The sequence below is a fragment of the Antechinus flavipes genome, chromosome 3 (assembly GCF_016432865.1).
Source record: "Antechinus flavipes isolate AdamAnt ecotype Samford, QLD, Australia chromosome 3, AdamAnt_v2, whole genome shotgun sequence".
Classification (NCBI taxonomy): Eukaryota; Metazoa; Chordata; class Mammalia; order Dasyuromorphia; family Dasyuridae; genus Antechinus; species Antechinus flavipes.
This window is the reverse complement of record NC_067400.1, coordinates 196,931,348-196,953,385: the sequence shown is the minus strand read 5'-3', so window position 1 is coordinate 196,953,385 and position 22,038 is coordinate 196,931,348. Positions and strand designations below refer to the sequence as shown.

General features: G+C 36.0%; 1 protein-coding gene across 2 annotated transcripts in view; it reads left to right on the top strand.

Annotated features, from left to right (window-relative positions):
- Positions 1-5,622: 5,622 nt before the first annotated feature.
- Positions 5,623-22,038, top strand: part of PROS1 (protein S) — a 109,968-nt gene continuing 93,552 nt past the window's right edge. The window contains exon 1 of one of the 2 annotated variants that reach the window (XM_051984377.1): positions 5,623-6,239. In XM_051984377.1, the coding sequence (XP_051840337.1) occupies positions 6,161-6,239 (79 nt within the window). In that variant the 5' untranslated portion in view covers positions 5,623-6,160. The remainder of the gene's footprint in view (positions 6,240-22,038) is intronic. The other variant, XM_051984376.1, reaches the window with a different exon arrangement.

Below are 22,038 nucleotides of genomic sequence, written 5' to 3'. Positions count from 1 at the left end.
GTAATAATTCAAAATGGCAGATGAAAAACAGCAACAAAACTAAATGATAATCACATATGATTTTATTGAATAAAGTTGAGAACCTATGTGATTGAAAGATTGCTGGTGCCCCAAACACAAATAAGTTGAAAAGAGGGTTAAGTAATAACTTCTTCCCAGGAAGAACTAAGGTTCATTTTAATGGCCATATAATGTATCAAGAAAGTGGTTTATATTAAGGGGTAAATATTGTATGAGAATCAGGTTAAGAACCTCTGATTTTACTATTGGTGAAGTTATGAATTTATCTAAACATTCCAGAGAGGAATTTGGACCTATGGTAAAAGGGCTTTAAAACTATACATACTATTTGTATGTATACAAAGGGAAAGGGACCTATTTGTATAAAAATATTTTTAGCAGTCCATGGTGGCAAAGAAGTAGAAAATGAGGGGGTGTCCATCAATTGGGAAATGGCTGAACAAGTGGTAATATATGATTGAAATAGAATATTTTTATGCTCATGGAAATTAACAAGCAAGATACTTTCAGAAAAACCTGGAAAGACTTCCATGAAATGATGCAAAGTGAAGTGAGCAGAATAAGGAGAACATTGTACACAGCAATCCTGTGTAATGATCAATTGTAAAAGACAGATTTTTTCAGTAATGATCCAAAGCAATCCCAGCAGATTCATGATGATGATGATGAAGTCAGGGTAGCAATTCCTAGTTCTAAATAAACATGTGACATATTCACAATGAACATTCTCTTTGTCAAAAAGTATTTAGGAGAAGAGGTTACAGGCAAAATAAAAGGTAAATAAAACAGGAACTAGGAGTGACAAATATGAAATTGAGTTGGGAGAACAATAGGATTATTGTCATCAAGAAAAGGAGTTTGGAAGAATCCATTAAAGGAATATGGAAGTACACCACTGAATGGTAGATTTGATCCACAGAGTTGTTTAGTAGACCAGAGTTAACTATATAGTAAGGAGAAAGATGCTATTAAAGGGAAGGCATTGTGTGTGTGTGTGTGTCTGTGTGTGTGTGTGTGTGTGTGTGTGTGTGAGAGAGAGAGAGAGAGAGAGAGAGACAGACAGACAGAGACAGAGACAAAGACAGACAGAGAGACATACAGAAAAAGAGAGAACAAACCTCATAGTGGGTTTAGTCCTGAAAAGGACTTAGCAAAGATCTTTATTATGAGCAGATCTTTTATAGGACAAATACAGTTTTGGGGGTTTCTCAGAACCAGGGAAAAATTTGGTAGCTAAAAGAGATGGATCAAGGAAGAGGCCTCAGACCTGTTCCAAAGATATGCTAATGAATAACTCAAATATGGTTTAAAAATGCCCAAAGGTGGAGGGAAAGACAATAGAGGTTGATAAAGAGTGCCAGTCTTATAAGTCATATACAAACAGGATAGTCTGGGAATTGGTTATAGACAGATGAGCTTCTTCCTGACAGGGGAAGAGAATAAGTCCACATCAATGATGTGGTGGCCTTTCAGGAAAATTGTGGGGACAATACCAATATTATTTTAAATACATCTAGAAGAAAAATTCCACTTGATTTTTTTTTTTTTTTAAGAAACAAAGGGAAATAACTATGGGTTATCTATTATGAAAATAAATTGTGAAAAAAAATAAAAGGAAAGAGTATGAAATCCAAACATAAGTTATAAAAGTCTGAATCTGCAGCACACCAAAACATGAAAGAGCAGAAACCAATCTCGTTACAATTACAAAATTACAAAATAGTCCTTAAAAGTAATTTTTGACAAGACTGGACCCCAGAGAAGAGAGAAAAATAACACCCCATATTCCTTTCTCCTGTGATGAGGTAAAGGGCAATGAGTACAAAAAGGCCATAACATACACATACAGGTAGTTTAGTTGTGTTGGCTAGTTTGTTTTTATGTTTTTTTTTTTTTTTTTTTAACACTTTTTAGCTTTATTTTTCAAATAGTATTTGATTTTTAAAATACATATAAAGATAATTTTCAACATTTATTTTTATAAAACTGTGTGTTCCAAATTTTTCTCCCTCCTTTATCATCTCCCCAAGGCAGCAAGCAATCTGATATAGGTTAAATATATACAATTCTTTTAAACATATTTCCATATTTGTCACGTTATGCATTCTTCTTTGCTTTAGATTGTTTAAGGAGTAGGGAAATGGGGGAGGAATATATTAGAAAACTAAAGTGACATAAAGAAAATATCACAAACTAATGTAAATGTTAATTTAAAATGTATTTTAAGATTTATAAAATTTTCATTAAGTACAATTCAACTTGAAAGAAAACACTGTAGTGTGGAGCAATAAAATTTTAAAAAGGCTTTACTATATATATATATATATTTATATATATATATGTACATACATATAGGTATATGTATACCTATATGTGTATATACACATACATATATAGATAGATATAGATTTTTATTTTCTATCTTCTTCTTGATCCAAAAACTGAAGTGGAAAGAAAATCAACATGTTATAGGTAGCTGCAGACTACCGGAAATCTCTATTATAGTTTTCTGTTTGGGAATATTTCCTCTAGGTCACTGTGATGAGCTAATTCACATGATCTTTTACAATTCACAAGAGCCTTAAGAAAACAAAACAAAACAAAAAACACTTAGGATAGCAAGGAATGCCCAGAGAATTCAGGAAAGGCAATGGAGGTCTTATGTAGGAGGATGTGAACAAAAACAGTAAACCAGGAATAAGTGGAACCAGGGTAAAAAATAGAAATAAAATGTTCAATGACAGTATAGGAAATTTTAGTTTGGTTTGCATCCAAAGTATAGAAAGTTGTAGTAGTAGGTAGTAGTCGAGATAAATCGTAGTGTCCATTTAGACTTGTATAACATGGACTTATACAAAAATATCAAAGCAAAACAAAGGAGCTAGAAACACTTCATTAAAAAGCTGTTTCATTTTTTGACTCTTCCAATTCGGATTTTCCCCCAAAGGGGAAGAACCTCCAAATTTAAAAAAGAATTACAGTTTCGAAAGGGGGGGGGGGGGAAGCTTTCTTTACAAACTAATGCGATGCTCTTTTCCTACCTTGGTGGGACTTGACATTTTTTTTTTTTTACTTGGGAAACAGGCACTCAAAAAAACTTTACGATTTACCAAGACTGATTCTGGCATTCTCCACTCCTAGACAGGGCGGAGGTGCAAGGATTTAAAGGACTGCGTTTAGCCAAGGGGAAAAAAGGGCAAGACCAGCAAATCACTATGGGTATGAAGAAAAAAGCTAAAGCCCCGGAATCAAAACTAGAATTTTACAAAAAAGGGCAAACCCGGGAATTGAATCGGAGACAGACTGGGAGAGGGAACAAAAATAGAAAGTCCAGGAAACAATGGGAGAGAGAATGGGAAGGAGGGTAGAGGAAAAGGATGAGGGGACCTGACAGATAGGGGGAAGACTACTCTGGGATCTCCAATGACCAATAAGAAAGGACAGAGTTCCCGCCATCATGAGAGGAAAACCTAAATACCGCACTAAAGATAACCTTCTAACTTAAGGTCTCGTCCCACACCACTATTTATAAGTCTAACAAAGTCCTGCCCACACTATTGCGCCAATGTTTGCCTAGATATCCTGAGCTCTAAATGTCTAACTATCATAATTCGGTCCCCACCTCCAACCCTCCCCTCCCCCCCCAGCCCAAAGAGGACGACTGGGAAAAGAACTGTTTAGAGGGAAGGGTGGAGGAGGGGCATGTGCCTACCTCATTATGGAGAGCATCTCTGTGGTTAAGGCTTCCCTGGTGTTTAAAAAAAAAAAAAAAAAATCCTAGCTAGGTTTAACTAGCTAGAATAAACTCCCACATACCTTTAGCTGTCTTAGTCTATTTTTTCCCTGATTGACTTTCTTATTTTGTATGTTTAAATATTTTTGTTTTTCTTAGTTACATATAAAATAAGATTTACATTGTTTTTAGAACTTTGCATTCCAACATTTCTCTCTTCCTCTCCTCCATTGAGAAGTCAAAACATTTCCATAAAAATCATATTACAAAAGAAAATATAGATTTCCCTACATAGCACCCACTCGCTAAAAAATCTCATTCCCTCTGTCTCTCTCTGTCTCTCTGTCTCTCTGTCTCTCTGTCTCTCTGTCTCTCTCTCTCTCTCTCTCACACACACACACACACACACACACACACACTTTTAAAAAAGTGAAAAAAGTATGCTTCAATCTATATTCAAACAGAGTTTTTTCTCTGGGTATAGATAGCATTTTTCATTATAAGTCTTCAGAGTAGTCATTGCTAATAGAAAAGTCATTCACTGCTGATCATCTCGCAATATTTCTATTAATGTGTAGTTCATGGAGAACTTTCCAGGTTTTTTTTAAAGAGCATCCTGCTCATCATTTCTTATAGGACAATAATATTCCATCATAACCACAGATCAAAATATACCCTTTCCTTTTTTTTTTTTTAAATCTCTTTTGGGATTAATACCTAATAGTGTATTGTTGGGTCAAAGGATATGGTTTCATAACTGTGCATAGTTCATATATTTTGATCATTTATCAATTGGGGAATGGCTCTTTTTTTTTTTTTTTTAATAAATTTGACTTAGTTCCCTATACATTTGAAAAATGAGGCCTTCATCAAAGAAATTTGCTTCGAATTTTTCATATTTACTATTGCTAACTGTATTTCCCTGTTTATTCTATTTTCTCTCCTTTAATTCTGTCTTTCCTGAAAAGTGTTTTGCTTCTGATTTCCCCATATGCCCTCTTTTCTATCACCCTCTCCCTTTTTCATATCCCCTTACTCATCTACTTTCTAGTGAGATTAATTACAATACCACCAATTAATATTTTTAAAAAAATATCATCATTCTATTTTATTGATTTTGTAAAATAAGTACATCTATTATTTTTTAAAAATATATGTGTAAATAAATAAATGCTCTTACACACAAGATTAATGAGAGGAATGAGAATTTCAGACAGGAGGTGTATAGAATTCTTGTAGGCTGATAGGAATAATATTTTGAGACTTGAGAATTTTGTCGTGTAGGTTATTACTTATAGTTTCAAAAATTCATTTAAAATGACATTTTTATTTTGTCTCCTTATTTATAGCTGATAATATTGATGATTTCCCTATCTGTTCTTTTTTTTCTTTTCCTCTCCCCCCAATATTCTTCAGCATTGTGGCTAAGAACTGAAGCAGTAATTCAGTCAGCTTAAAACACCACATTTGGATGGAGGTTTTAGCCCTTTAATATTGGTTTATGTAAAACCAGAATATTAAATAATCAGAAATTTCCATTTCTTTGCCAGTAATAAAGTCGACAAGTTCGCATACCTAAAAGGGACTATTTTGTTCAAAATACTGACTTCTTCGAATTACGTTCAATTTCAAAGTCCGTAGAAAGGACTGTATAAATGAACTAATACAATATTAAATATCAGAACTATCTATTTTATTTCCATTAACACCTTTATAATTATAGATTCCTGAGTGTATTCACTGAAACCAACCTCTGCGAATTAACACCCTCAGGAAAGTGCAGTAGAAAGCCCTTCATCTCCTTATCAACTTTGCACGCTGCTATAAACTGAGTCCAATGATATTGCAGCAGTAGTCAAGCAAATTTTTCCTGCAGAAAGGTTTTCAGTGTTCTGTTCACTTTTAAAAACTTTACTTTTCATCTATCTCTTTATATAACCAAACGTAAGATATGTATAAAGAAAAATAAAAAAAGCGAACTACTTTGACCTGGTTGCAAAGGAAGGAAAGATACCCGGGCTTTTTTTTTTTTTTTTTTTACTAAACCGGCTTTCTTCACCCTGTCCCACCCCCACAAACTCTGAAAATATTCCTGGAAAATGTCCTGTTTCTGGGATGGATCCTGTCCCACTGTTATCATTTTCCCCAGGAGGGGCTGGGGGACCTGGAGCTGGCACTCTCTCCCCTCCCTCTTGCTTACTATCGCACTTTGCTGCCTCGCTCTCAGGCACTGGGACAAAGTAAATAGAGAACAAACTGAAGCCGAAGCCGAAACAAGCGCAAGCAGAAGCAGAAGCAAAAGTAGAAGCAGAAGCAGAAGCAGAAGCAGAAGCAGTCGAAGCTGTCGCAGCACAGACAAGACTGCATTATTTCATCGCGCAATCTTTGGTGCTGGGCCTTCTCACAATGAAGATCTTTGGAGGGCGCTGCGTTGCCTTCATTCTGACTCTCTTTCTCACGATCCTGATCTCAGAAGCAAAAAACTGTGAGTAATCAATTATATTCATAGCCGTGCCCCATTTCCTGTCCCCCATCCAACCCGCAGACAATTTTGTCAAGTTCTATTTCTTGGTCTTTGGGATATTCTTTTCCCTGGGTCTTTTTATCTATTCTTGTCTCCCTCACCCCTTTCCTCCTAGTAGAAGTCTAATAGAATCAATACTAAGTAAATAGGGGGCAACTGCATTTATCTAAAAAGATGTATAATGGAGAGGGAGGGTCGGGTAGGAAAAATATTTGAAAGGTTGAGACGACAGTAATTTACTGCCGACTTGTCTTCTTTTGGAACAAGTCCAAAGAATACTAGGACTAATTAATAATAATGGAGTGCAATTTTTGTCTTGTCACATCCTCCTTTCCTTCACTTATCTCCCGATTTTAGAATGAAGTTCCCAATCAGTGCATTCCAACTCTGGAATCCAGGAAAGCCAAACTTTATTCTCCACTCGGCTCACTGCTCACCCTGCCCCCACCAGTAACCAACTCAAAACATCCCTCCCTTTCTCCGGCTTCTCCACCTAACGTTGTTCAATGCCCCTGTACTTTGAACTTCTATTGACTCACATTGCCACGCAAAAGAACGATGACAGCTTGTTTCTTTAGTAGGCTGCTGTTCCATGGTAACTTCGAGATCAAAAGAAGGCATGTTAAAACTTGTTACCTAGATCACTTGATAACCTCACATTTTAATACTAGGTATATCGAAAAAGTTAATTTGCTTCCTTGACATGTTTGGAGTAGCTTCCCATATATTCATACCTTGAATTAAGTCTCCTATTATCTTCTGTGGGATACATAATACATATTTTTGGAAGAGTAGAGTATTTCCACATTTGGAGGATTAATTTGGTTTCAAAGTCATGTTATTACTATTTAAAGGTTGCCTGAGGTGAATTATCTTAAAGGGTGATGTTTTTGTTGTTGTTGTTGTTATTGTTGTTGTTTGTTTTTTAATTAGGTAGGGTGTTGGCAAGTAATATTGTTTCTCAAAGTTTTCCTCTGAGTACCGAAGGAGATGAAAACCTTGAACTCTAAAATAGCTTTTGCAGCTTTTGGTAAAATAAAGGGAAAATAATCCAAATTTAGTAATTTCAAATTAGAAATTAAGAAGGAGGTTAAGTATGAATTAGAACAAAACAACACTGATTTTACATAAATCAAAATTGTTATATGTATTTTAAAAATCTAAATGCTAAAAATTGATGCAATTTCTGTTTCTCTGAAGCAAAATGGGAAAACCTCAACACAAAATGACCAGTTTATAAAATTCCTTTACTTTAGCTCTTAAAAATCTAGATGGAATTTATATAAATCAATAGAGATTTGAGGAATTTTCCTGAGAATTTTACTACACAGAGAAAAAAGAACAAAAATCCCTTACCTTTTTCAAATACTACTCAGTTTAATGTTATTATGGAAATTTGCCAAGCTTCTTTTTTCAGGAGAGTTACTGACTCTGAATATTAGAAAAATATAAGTGTTTATAGTTATGGAATGAACATCCTTTTCTTTACTGGTTTCTTTCCTTACTAATTCTTATACTGGATTCTAAGTCAATCAAACGAGTTTGTTCTGATCTTCCCGGAAAATTAACTTTAAATGCATAGCATCCTTACTTAGTTAGCTCAAAGTCCCTACTCCAGTTTATTAAGTAAACTGAAAAATCTTTTTAGGTGGCTCTGTAGGACAATGCATGGAAGCCTGGGCCTGGAATCTGGTGGAATTGAGTTCAAATTCAGTCTCCCAACATTTTCTAGCTATGTAACCATGGGCAAGTCACTTCATCTCTCTTATTTTTCTCAACTGTAAAATAGCAATAAAAGTAACAACAACTTCACAGTGTTGTTGTGAAGATCAAATGAAATAATATTTGTAAAGGGCTTAGCTCAGCACCTTACACATAGTAGATCTTCTCCCTATAAACTCTCTCTCTTTTCTCTTTCTGAAATCTGATCTCTTAGGTTTAAACAAATGTCAGTTTTATCAGTCATATAATTTATTAACAGCATAAACAAACGATAGAAAGATTTCATATTTCAACAATGTAGCACTCATAAGATATTATCCAGATTCACCTCTTGCCATCAACTGCAATTGAGGACTCTTCCTGAACTCTGGATGTAGTCCTAATTTTTAGCTCTTTGTAGACTAACTAAAGCCAGTCAAGAATTCTCTTTATACTTTCTTTTTTTTCTTTTTTTTATTATTATAGCTTTTTATTTGGAAATTATATGCATGGGTAATTTTACAGCATTGACAATTGCCAAACCTTTGTTCCAATTTTTCCCCTCCTTCCCCCCATTCCCTCCCCCAGATGGCAGGTTGACCAATACATGTTAAATATGTTAAAGTATAAATTAAACACAATATAAGTATACATGTCCAAACGGTTGCTGTACAAAAAGAATCGGATTTTGAAATAGTGTACAATAGCCTGTGAAGGAAATCAAAAATGCATGCGGACAAAAATAGAGGGATTGAGAATTCTATGTAATGGTTCATAGTCATCTCCCAGAGTTCTTTCACTGAGTGTAGCTGGTTCAATTCATTACTGCTCTATTGGAACTGATTTGGTTCATCTCATTGCTGGAGATGGCCATGTCCATCAGAATTGATCATCGTATAATCTTGTTGTTGCTGTGTACAATGATCTCCTGGTTGTGCTCATTTCACGTAGCATCAGTTCATGTAAGTCTCTCCAGGCCTTAATGAAATCATCCTGCTGGTCATTTCTTACCAAAGAATAATATTCTATAATATTCACATACCACAGTTTATTCAGCCATTCTCATTATACTTTCACCAAACTTTAAAGACTAAATTCAGTTATCTTAGCAAATGTCTCAAGTTTTTTTTTTTTTTTTTTCACATAAGACATTTAATTTTTTTAGTCTTCAAAAAGTTTCTGTTTTTTTTTTCTCTTTTATGGTCTTTCTCCAGTCATGACACCAACAGTATCCAAAATTGCAATTAAATTTCCTCTTTTCTATGACATCATATTCTCCATAAAATGTTATGTTCTTTTGGCAGTTCTAGTAACACACACACACACACACACACACACACACACACACACACTCCCCTCTCCCCCCCCCCCCCCGCCACTGAGTGAGTACACACCATTTTAAAACATTCTACCTTTTTCCCCATCTTCTTGCCTTCTTTCACCTTCCACACAAATACACACTTGTGATTTCAAACAGAATAATTGTTACATTACAAATAATTTGGCCTGCCAATTACATCTAATATCCCTTAGTTGCAATTAAGGTTAAATGTTCTGTTTACTTCAAACTTTTCTTTTTTGTGGATTTTAATATTTTGAATATATTTCATTAAATGTTTTAATTGCATTTAAGAAAGACTTTAACATTCAATTTTTAAAATTTGAGCTCTAAATTATCTCTCTGTTTCTTGCTCCTCCTTCATTCCTGGAGAAGGCAAGCAACATGATATTGATTATTCATATAAAGTTATACAAAACATATGTCCATATCAGCCATGTTATAAAAAACAACACACACACATACACACATAACCCTCAGAAAAACTAAGTGAAAAAGTTCAATCTGTCCTCAAAATTTATCAAGTCTTTGAAATTTTCTTGGATCATTGTCTCAGAATAAGCTAAGTCTTTCACACTTGATCATCCTTAAAATATTGTGGTTACTGTGTATATTGTTGCCTTGATTTTGCACACTTCATTTGTTTCAGTTCATATAAGACTGCCCAGGTTTTTCAGAAATCATCCTACTCATCTTTCTTATGGCACAATAGTATTCCATCACAATCATATATCCCACAACTTGTTCAGTCATTTCCCAGTTGATGGACATCCCTTCAGCTTCAAATTCTTTGACACCACACACACACACACACACATACACAGAGAGAGAGAGAGAGAGAGAGAGAGAGAGAGAAAGAGAGAGAGAGAGAGAGAGAGAGAGAGAGAGAGAGAGAGAGAGAGAGAGAAAAGCATGGAAGAATATTTAACCTAGATATAGTTTTGAATCAGTTGAGTGCAAGTTCCTTAACATGTGTTGGTCATGTTGGCATGCTGACCACGTCTGAGAGAGAACCACTTATCTACATATTTTTAAAGCTAGCTGTTGTATGAAGGCCATTGGAAGCTACTATAATGACATTATGCCTTATTCTTTGAATAAATTAAGTCATTAAGGATGATTTCAATATCTTTTAAGGAAAATCTATCTTCTTTTATATGAAAGACACTATTCCTAATACAATCCCTCAATTGCCCTATAACTGAATCAATAAATCCTGGAAGAGGACATTGCAGAGTAGGAGGGTGCATAAATTGGACAAGGGACATAGACCCAGAGATGGGATGATATAGCCATTGGGAAGAATAGTAAGAATGAGGAAATTAGGGGATAGAGTTGAACTAAGTGATTTTGGACAAGGATAATATCTAAGACATGGAGCTAGTTTTGTCCAGCATTAGTTCCCATGAAGTGATATTTTCTCAGAAGGAAGTACTGGAGGAAGGAATGATAGGAATAGAAAAATAAAAACAGTAACAAAGAAATTGGTTACAAGAAGGAGGCCCAACTTTGTACTTCATAAGTTTTAACCTCATGAGAAACATGGAGTGATTAAATTAGGAATAAATAGGGTACAATCATGAACTGAAATGGACAAAAGGACTGGCCCTCCTTTGTGCCATACTTCAAAGGCCGGGGGCTAGCAGAAGAATGTTTGCTCAGTTAGATTAGGGGACTTCTTTTGCACTTCAAAAGACCAGATCAATAAATGCTCCTAAGGGTGTCTGTTCCAGGAGGGTGTCGCCTAACCCTGATCCCTATCTATGTTAAACATCTGCCCTGGTGGATTCTCCTTTCATCCTGTAAAACCCCCATTCTCCTGTTGTAAAACGCGAATCACAGTTTAACGTCAAAATGTAACAAGCCGAACAGAAATGCTTATAAGGCTGTCCCTACTTCAGTTGGGCACAGAACCATGCCAGAATCCTTCTGGAGGTCTGTCCTGGCCACGTACACCATCTAGGCCAGTTACAAATAAATTATTTCTAAATTATGAATTACTATGGCCGTCTTGAATTCTATTGCCTGGGCTATTTCACTTGGAGGTCCCACCAAGATAAGCCTTTGGCTCGATCTGAGGGCAGTCCCTCTCCCTGGAGGATGAAAAAGATTATGGATCCTAGGGGATGGCCACTGAGAGACCTTCCTCGGCCTCTAGTATTCACTAATCTCTTTACTGCGGACTAGGAGAGTAAGACCCAAATTTTGAATTCGGTCCAAAATTGGCATAAAGCATTCTAAAAGCCAGTTCTGGTTATTTTGAGGGGCCCCTGCAGCTGCAGTTGCCTAACTATCTTGCAGCCACCTGTCTGGTCTGTTGAGTACTCCCGTATCTGTGCAAGTGTGCCTAGCTGGACGCAGTGTTTGACTGCTGGCTCTTCATGGGACGCCATCGTAAGAGTCCTGACCTGGTTCTGGAAGACTAGTCTGTATGTTCTGTATGTTCTGTGTGATTTGTGTGTCTGTTTTGTTGGTGGCTGTTGGTTGTGGTCTATGTTCTGTGTGATTTGTCTGTCTAAAAGCTTTGTTAACAATGTTGCAACGGTGTTTAGTTTAAAATTGTGATTTCTAATTTTTAATCTGTTGCACTAATTTGTAAGCAAAAAGCAACAACAGGATTAAAAAAATGTAAAAGGTGAAAATGGAGATCTGCGTGTGTTTGTGTGTGTTTGTTTGCTTTGTATTTTGTGTTCTGTGTTAAAAAGTTAGCAAGCTTGTAAGAGATAAGAATTCAGCCTCTGTGTTGCAGGCTTAGAAAATATCAAGAAGTTTGAAAAATCTTTTTCTCTCCCTCTCTCTGTCTCTGACTGCAGCAGCCTGTGAGAAAAAGCGAGAAATGGGAGAGGAAGGAAGAAATAAAAAAAAGAAAGAAAATTAAAAAAAAAATAGATTGAAAAGGATTTGGAAGTTTGGAAAGTTAAATATATATATATATATATATATATATATATATATATATATATATATATATATATATATATATATATATATCTGCAGTGTGCTAAGGAAAAAATGTTTGAATGGAATATCTAGGTATTTTTTGTGAAGGCAGAGAACAGCACTAAAAGGGCTTGCAAGTTCACAGAAGTCCCTTTGGATTCTGGAAGGGAAAAAGGGAATTCAAGGTGAAACAAACTTCTCTCTGGGGTCAGAGATCCTGGAAAAAGCCCCTAGTCTGTTTGCTGATTTAAGAGCTTTGTTAAATTTAAAGAACAATGATTTAGAAATTTGGGAATTGGTTAAATTTTTAAATTTGTAAGTGAATGGAATTGGCTAAGTCTTTCCTGGAAGGAATTTCATTAAGAATTTTGGGATGATTCTGAAAAGAAAAAAATTGTGAGAAATGATTATGTTATAGTCTTTGCATGCTAGATTTGTTTATTCTGAGTATAAGATCTTGGAATCTGTTTGAGTATCGATAACTTTCTTACTACAAAGGAAGAAAGAAAAAAAGAAGAGAATAGAATTCCAATTTAGCCTGGGCTCGGTCATGGAAGCTCTGCCTAGAGATGCTAATTACTGTCAGACAACACTCAGGTAGAATAAGAAAAAAGCATTTGTAAGAGTCTTGTATTAGTTTGGTTCAGAGTTTGTTACCTTCTGAAATATTTTGAGTTATTTGTTAGCATAAGTTATACTTTAATTCCAGTTCTGCTGGACATGTGTGGTTTTTATGGAGGTTTGGGCTATTCATCATAGTGTGAATCTTACAGGTTTTTGAAGGAAAAAGGAAAGAGCAATGCAGGTGATTTAGGAAGGACTGATTTGTAAGGGAAATTAGAGGTTTGTGTGGTTTTGGGAAGGTGAAAGAAAGACTTTTGGGAGTAGGTGAAGAGGTGGGGGAGGGAGCCTCCCACCCCCACTGCCTTCTGCTACTTTACCAAAGGAGCATCTGGTAGGAAAGTTCTTTAAGGAGATTGTTCAAGTATGTAGCCAGGGAGAAAGAGAAAGTTGGAAATGGGTGGATTTGGGAAGAAACCTGATGTTGGGAAACTGATGGGCTAAACCTTGAAAAGGATCCCCATGTAGGAAATTGAGTGGGGAACCTGAGGGAAGTTTTTTCTATGGGGCAGGAGTGGGGGAAGGTGGCCACATGGAATCTTCTCCTCTCCTCACCCCCCACCCTGAGTATGTTTCTGTCGTTTATTTCTTATTTGATTACGGCCAGTGCAGCAAACTGTGATTTTTAAGGACATGCTTACTTTTAGGTTAATTGAGTGAATATTTGTTTCTTGATACAAATATTTTCTTGGTTGAGGAATATGGTCATAAATGTGATCCATACTTTGATACGAGTATTTCTAAAAGTTTAATTGCTGTTTTTTAAAAAAACCTTCTTGAATTCTTTTATGTGGAATTGGGTATTCTGTATAAGTTTAAATTGATTGTATTAGGTCATCCTGAGGTTATTTAAATGGCCTCTGAAAATAATAGTTTTTTTCTTTGTCCTTTTGAAAATGTTTCTGTTATGGACAATAAGCAATTTGGGATATTTTTCTATGTATTGGGTATTTTAAAAGCAAATTTAATTGTATGTATAATGTTCACTTATGTAACATCTACTTAAATATGATAATTGTTCTAAGTTGTGAACTTACTGAGGCAAAATTTCTTTCTGTTATTACTGTAAGGTTATGATAAATAATTGTTTAAGAGTTATCAGAAATTTGATTAATGGAATTTGTTATTGGAGGTAAAATTTCTTGGGTTTATAATTAATTAGTTAATGCTATTTGGGAGTTTTAAAGCTCCACCCTCTGACAGTTACTGGGACAATTGATAAGCAGTTAAAACTCAATTGCTTATGTTATATTATAGTTATGTTCTTGCATTTTTCCTTCTGTAACTGATCTCTCTGATCAGAGCAATGGTCTGTTAATGCAACTCAATAGAACTGTTAATGCAATTCAATTACCATATATACTCGAGTATAAGCCGACCCGAATATAAGCCGAGGCCCCTAATTTTAACCCAAAAATCTGGGAAAACTTATTATATCAGTAGGTTTAGGTAGCGCACCGGTGCCCGCAGAGGAAGAGAGTGGGTGCCGGTATATGTATGTAGAGCAGTTGCCAACATTAGTCCCGTTACCAACTGTGATACTACAGGAACAGCCGCATCACCGTAGCAACGGCCGGCCCTGTAGTATTACAGTGGGCACTCCTATTACACAGCAGGGGGGCATTCAAAGGATATTTACACATGTTTTATCTAGTGACTCGAGTATAAGCCGAGAAGGAGATTTTCTGACCAAAAATTGGGCAGAAAAACTCGGCTTATACTCGAGTATATACAGTATGTCATGCCTTGCTATTTTCAGTCTGGTTATATGTAATCATTGTATCCTAAATGCTTGGGTAACTGAGCATTTTGCCTGGTCATCTGTTACTGGATATTTGTGTTTTATTTCTTTAAGGTTTCTACATGATAAGAGGACAATTAACAGGGGTCTGTGAGACCTCACTGAAGTTGCAACTTGGGGCTGCACCCGTTTGCTTGGCCTGTAAAGCAAACTCATCTCTTCACACAGGAAACTGCTGGCCAATCCATTTTGGCCTCCTCATGTTTTGCAGCAGTCTGGTGAACTGAGTCTTTCTATCTTAGACTGATCTAATCTTTATGTGTTAGATTTGTGTTTTTGTTCTAGATTTTGGTCAAATTACAGCTATTGACTTGCTTCTGGAACCTGGATCAGCTTTGATCAGCTTTGATTGTCAGCATGACACACCCACTTTATCCATGAAATGAGAGCCTCCTATCACTTCACAGCCTGAAGCAGCAGTTTTCTTATATGAGACCATGGACTAGACCCTGCATCGAATGTACTTTGGACTGATATAAGGGACTTTGGGAATGGTTGATGACTGACTGTTAAACCTTGCCTGGACCATCTATTACTGTGTGTTTAAGATTGGGATGGGATTTGTTAAAACCTCTGTGATTATTGCTATTATGTTTGAGGGATTTTTAGGAAATGCTACTGTATTAGTCTGTTATGTATAGGGATTTTGATTCGCTCTTGGGATTTATATGGGGAATAGTCATTTGATAATTCCTTTTCATGAGAAAAAAAGGGGAGGAAGAGATAGAACATTGGGAAAACTGGTATATTTTTTTCAAAATCCTGAAAGAATGGGAAGCCCTACCTCCTACTCACTACTCAAATGCCTTAGGCATTTCTGCCCCACCCCCATCTCACTAGTTCAGATTTAATTTGGATGCTTTAGTTTTAGAATCCCTTATTTTGTCAAAATTGCCCTGGCAGACTCAATTTTGGGGATTATTATTATTTTTTTTTTTTTAGAAAAGTTAGAAATCAGACACCTGTCCTGAGACTGGCAGTCTCTCTCTGACCTGTTTTTCTTCAATCCTGTAACCCCAGTTCATTAATTAGTACCTCAGCATTTCAGAGGACTTTGCTTGATATCAGGCATCTAAAAGTTTGGGGTTTGCCTGCCATGATGGTCTAACTGTGCATAATCTGCTCTGCAATCTGATCCTTTCGAGACAGGTGGTGCTACTACAGCCTCATCCTACTCCCCTGGAGAGATCTGCCCCTCTGAATGGGCTTGAGCTTTTGGGCCCTGCTGCTCTGTAAGCAGAGACTGAATTAAGTGCACAAATGACCACAGACCTAACTCACAGCGAACTGACCATCTCAAACTGGCTTCTCTGGCTGAGATGGTGCCCCAGAACTATAGAGGACCTGACATGCTTGTAACAGGGAACCTTGTACTGCTCTTAACTCTGGGATTATCAGGGAGAGACTTGCTCTTGCCATATGAGTCCTTACATTGTTCTAGTTTTATTTTGGGTTGGTCAAAATTATGGTGCTACGACCTCCTGGGTATCTAGAGGAAGGTGCTAATATTCAAAGTTTGAATATTTAGGAGAGAGAATGTGGAATGTTATGCTACAGTTCTCTTTAATTGTCCTGACTCAGTTTCCCTAATAGGTTCTGCCTCAGTTTCCCTAAATTGTTCTGTCTCAAGTTTCCTTAACTGTTTTGCTTAACTGATCTTAACTGATCTGTAACTGATGCCTTTAGTTGCAAACCTGCTTCTGGTTCATTAAGGACTGAGGGCCATTTGTTCTAAGGTTATAAAATGTTAATGTGAGACTCAAGGGGAAGTCCAGACTTCCTGGCTCCTATCAGAATGTCCTGTGTCTCCCACCTTGCTGTCAGAACCAGATCCAAAGTCTGTTCCCACTCACTGTGTTCTGACCTTGCCCCTGCCTTGGTTTACTCCTGTGGTTGTACCATGTGTATGTATACATGTCATTGAGAACTCACATTAACCACTGGATACTTTAAAAATTGAATCCTGTCCTGTCAATCAAACTCTCCCTTTGATAGAAGGTTGGGAGCTCTCTGATCTGTCTTGCCTCGGTTTCTCCGGCCTTACATTTGCCTTGTTAGTTTTCAGGTCAATGCAGACATTAGGGCCCTAGAGGGTCTCCTTACTCATCTTGGAAGGTCAGTGGGCTTCATGGCAGAAGTTGTGTTACAAACGTGCCATGTGTTAGATCCACTGTTCGTGAAGCAAGGGGTCTGTGTGTGGCACTGGGAGCATCTTGTTGCTTCTATGCAAAATCAGTTGGGTGTCATTAGGGAATCTCTTGCTTCCCTGTATAAGTAGTTAGATGACCGGGAGGCCAGTCGTGAGGCTTCAAGCAGTCACTGTATGACTGGCTGACCACCGTCCTTGGGAGGTACTGGCCCAGTCCTCTTGTTCCTTCTCCTCATAGCACCCTGCATAAAAAAGTGCCTCATCTCTTGCATTCAGGATGACTTACAGACCTGGAACTTTTCGCTCTTAAGGTGGCTTATTCCTGGTTGGCCTCAGATGAGTCACAACTATGAACGTTAAAAGGGGGGAGTGAAATGGACAAAAGGACTGGCCCTCCTTTCTCCCATACTTCAAAGGCCGGGGGCTAGCAGAAGAATGTTTGCTCAATTAGATTAGGGGACTTCTTTTGCACTTCAAAGGGCCAGAACAACAAATGCTCCTAAGGGTATCTGTTCTGAGAGGATGGTTGCCTAACCCTGATCCCTATCTATGTTAAAACATCTGCCCCGTAAATCAAACCACAAAATAAATAAGAAAGAAGTCAAAGAGGTAAACAGAATACTAGAAAAGTTAGATATGATAGATCTCTGGAGAAAATGTAATGGAGACAGAAAGGAATACACTTTCTTTTCAGCAGTTCATGGAACCTATACAAAAATTGACCATATATTAGGACATAAAAACCTCAAACTCAAATGCAGTAAGGCAGAAATAGTAAATGCATCCTTTTCAGACCAGGATGCAATGAAAATTACATTCAACAAAAAACCAGGGGGAAGTAGACCAAAAAATAATTGGAAACTAAATAATCTCATGCTAAAGAATGATTGGGTGAAACAGCAAATCATAGACATAATTAATAACTTCACCCAAGAAAATGATAATAATGAGACATCATACCAAAATGTATGGGATGCAGCCAAAGCGGTAATAAGGGGAAATTTCATATCTCTAGAGGCTTATTTGTATAAAATAGAGAAAGAGAAGATCAATGAATTGGGTTTGCAACTAAAAATGCTAGAAAAGGAACAAATTAAAAACCCCCAGTCAAACACTAAACTTGAAATTCTAAAAATAAAAGGAGAGATCAATAAAATTGAAAATAAAAAAACTATTGAAATGATTAATAAAACTAAGAGTTGGTTCTATGAAAAAAACAACAAAATAGACAAACCCTTAGTAAATCTGATTTAAAAAAGGAAAGAGGAAAATCAAATTGTTAGTCTTAAAAATGAAAAGGGAGAACTCACCAGTAACGAAGAGGAAATTAGAGCAATAATTAGGAGTTACTTTGCTCAACTTTATGCCAATAAATTCGACAACTTAAATGAAATAGAAAAATACCTCCAAAAATATAGCTTGCCCAAACTAACAGAGGAAGAAGTAAATATCCTAAACAGTCCCATCTCAGAAAAAGAAATAGAACAAACTATCAATCAACTCCCTAAGAAAAAATCCCCAGGACCAGATGGATTTACATGTGAATTCTACCAAACATTTAAAGAACAATTAACTCCAATGCTAAATAAACTATTTGAAAAAATAGGGATCGAAGGAGTCCTACCAAACTCCTTTTATGACACAGATAGGCTGAAAACAGAGAAAGAAAATTATAGACCAATCTCCCTAATGAATATTGATGCTAAAATCTTAAATAAAATATTAGCAAAAAGATTACAGAAAATCATCTCCAGGATAATACACTATGACCAAGTAGGATTTATACCAGGAATGCAGGGCTGGTTCAATATTAGGAAAACTATTAGCATAATTGACTATATCAATAACCAAACAAACAAAAACCATATGATCATCTCAATAGATGCAGAAAAAGCATTTGATAAAATCCAACATCCATTCCTAATAAAAACACTTGAGAGCATAGGAATAAATGGACTTTTTCTTAAAATAGTCAGGAGCATATATTTAAAACCATCAGTAAGCATCATATGCAATGGAGAAAAACTGGAACCTTTCCCAGTAAGATCTGGAGTGAAAGAAGGTTGCCCTCTATCACCATTATTATTTAATATCGTATTAGAAACACTAGCCTCGGCAATAAGAGTCGAGAAAGATATTAAAGGAATTAGAGTAGGCAATGAAGAAACCAAACTATCACTCTTTGCAGATGATATGATGGTATACCTAGAGAACCCCAGAGATTCTACTAAAACACTATTAGAAATAATTCATAATTTTAGCAAAGTAGCTGGCTACAAAATAAATCTCCATAAATCCTCAGCATTTTTATACATCTCCAACAAAACTCAACAGCAAGAGATACAAAGAGAAATTCCATTCAGAATAACTGTTGATACCATAAAATATTTGGGAATCTATCTACCAAAGGAAAGTCAGGAATTATATGAGCAAAATTATAAAAAAGTCTCCACACAAATGAAGTCAGACTTAAATAATTGGAAAAATATTAAGTGCTCTTGGATCGGCCGAGCGAACATAATAAAGATGACAATACTCCCTAAACTAATCTATTTATTTAGTGCTATACCAATCAGACTTCCAAGAAAATATTTTAATGATCTAGAAAAAATAACAACAAAATTCATATGGAACAATAAAAAGTCGAGAATCTCAAGGGAATTAATGAAAAAAAAAAATCAAATGAAGGTGGCCTAGCTGTACCTGATCTAAAATTATATTATAAAGCAGCAGTCACCAAAACCATTGGGTATTGGCTAAGAAATAGATTAGTGGATCAGTGGAAAAGGTTAGGTTCACAAGACAGAATAGTCAATTATAGCAATCTAGTGTTTGACAAACCCAAAGCCCCTAACTTCTGGGAAAAGAATTCATTATTTGATAAAAACTGCTGGGATAATTGGAAATTAGTATGGCAGAAATTAGCCATGGACCCACACCTAACACCATATACCAAGATAAGATCAAAATGGGTCCATGACCTAGGCATAAAGAACGAGATTATAAATAAATTAGAGGAACATAGAATAGTTTATCTCTCAGACTTGTGGAGGAGAAAGAAATTTGTGACCAAAGATGAACTAGATTACTGATCACAAAATAGAAAATTTTGATTACATCAAATTAAAAAGCCTTTGTACAAACAAAACTAATGCAAACAAGTTTAGAAGGGAAGCAACAAACTGGGAAAACATCTTCACAGTTAAAGGTTCTGATAAAGGCCTCATTTCTAAAATATATAGAGAACTGACTCAAATTTATAAGAAATCAAGCCATTCTCCAATTGCTAAATGGTCAAAGGATATGAACAGACAATTTTCAGAGGATGAAATTGAAACTATTACCACTCATATGAAAGAGTGTTCCAAATCATTATTGATCAGAGAAATGCAAATTAAGACAACTCTGAGATACCACTACACACCTGTCAGATTGGCTAAGATGACAGGAAAAAATAATGATGAATGTTGGAGGGCATGCGGGAAAACTGGGACACTAATGCATTGTTGGTGGAGTTGTGAACGAATCCAACCATTCTGGAGAGCAATCTGGAATTATGCCCCCAAAATTATCAAATTGTACATACCCTTTGATCCAGCAGTGTTTCTATTGGGCTTATATCCCAAAGAAATACTAAAGAAGGGAAAGGGACCTGTATGTGCCAAAATGTTTGTAGCAGCCCTATTTGTAGTGGCTAGAAACTGGAAAATGAATGGATGCCCATCAATTGGAGAATGGCTGGGTAAATTGTGGTATATGTATGTTATGGAATATTATTGTTCTGTAAGAAATGACCAGCAGGATGAATACAGAGAGGACTGGCGAGACTTACATGAACTGATGCTAAGTGAAATGAGCAGAACTAGGAGATCATTATACACTTCGACAACGATATTGTATGAGGACATATTTTGATGGAAGTGGATTTCTTTGACAAAGAGACCTAAGTTTCAATTGATAAATGACGGACATAAGCAGCTACACCCAAAGAACGAACACTGGGAAACAAATGTGAACTATTTGCATTTTAGTTTTTCTTCCCGGGTTATTTATACCTTCTGAATCCAATTCTCCCTATGCAACAAGAGAACTGTTCGGTTCTGCAAACATATATTGTATCTAGGATATACTGCAACATATCCAACATATAAAGGACTGCTTGCTATCTAGGGGAGGGGGTGGAGGGAGGGAGGGGGAAAAAAAAATCGGAAAAGAAACGAGTGCAAGGAATAATGTTGTCATTATAAAGTAATCATTAAATTAAAAAAAAATGAAAAAAAAAAAAAAAAAAAAAAAACATCTGCCCCGGTGGATTCTCCTTTCATCCAGCAAAACCCCCATTCTCCTGTTGTAAAACTCGAATCACAGTTTAATGTCAAAATGTAACAAGCCAAACAGAAATGCTTATAAGGCTGTCCCTCCTTCAGTTGGGCACTGAACCATGCCAGAATCCTTCTGGAGGTCCGTCCTGGCCATGCACACCATCTAGGCCAATTACAAATAAATTATTTCTAAATTATGAATTACTATGGCCATCTTGAATTCTATTGCCTGAGCTATTTCAGAACAGAGAACCGAATTTTAGAATAAACTAAAAGGAAAGAAAATTAATGAAGGAAAGCAAAAAAAAAAAAAAAAAAAAAAAAAAAAAACCCAAACCTTATTTTTTTAAAGTGTGCTTTTTAAAACTAATAAACATGAGAAATTTGAAAGAATGAGATATATATTTTATCCTGGAGGGAAAAGAGTAAGACTGGAGTCTATTTAAAGAGAATAGGAGGTTTTGAATTAATCATTTAACTGAGAATAAGAATGGACAAAAGAAGGGAAAAATAGTTAATTAAATAAAAGAAAAAAACAACAAAAAAGTAAATAATGAAAGCAAAATGGGGAAAGTAGGAAAGGTTAATAAATGGGATGTGTGTGTGTGTGTGTGTGTGTGTGTGTGTGTGTGTGTAAAACTATGGTAATAGAGTGGCAATATAGTTTAAGAAAAACTAATTGTAAAGGTAAAATATTTTACTTGGAAAAAGAAAGGGAGTAAGATAATCAAAGAAGCAAAACAATCTAAAGAAAAAAATATAAAATTCTCTCTGGCTTTTAAAGTTATTTGCAATCTGGCTCCTTCCTATCTCTCCTGGCTCCTTAACACTTTACTGACCTTCACCTATTCTCCAGTTGGCCTTCTTGCTTTGTTCTTTTTTGGTCA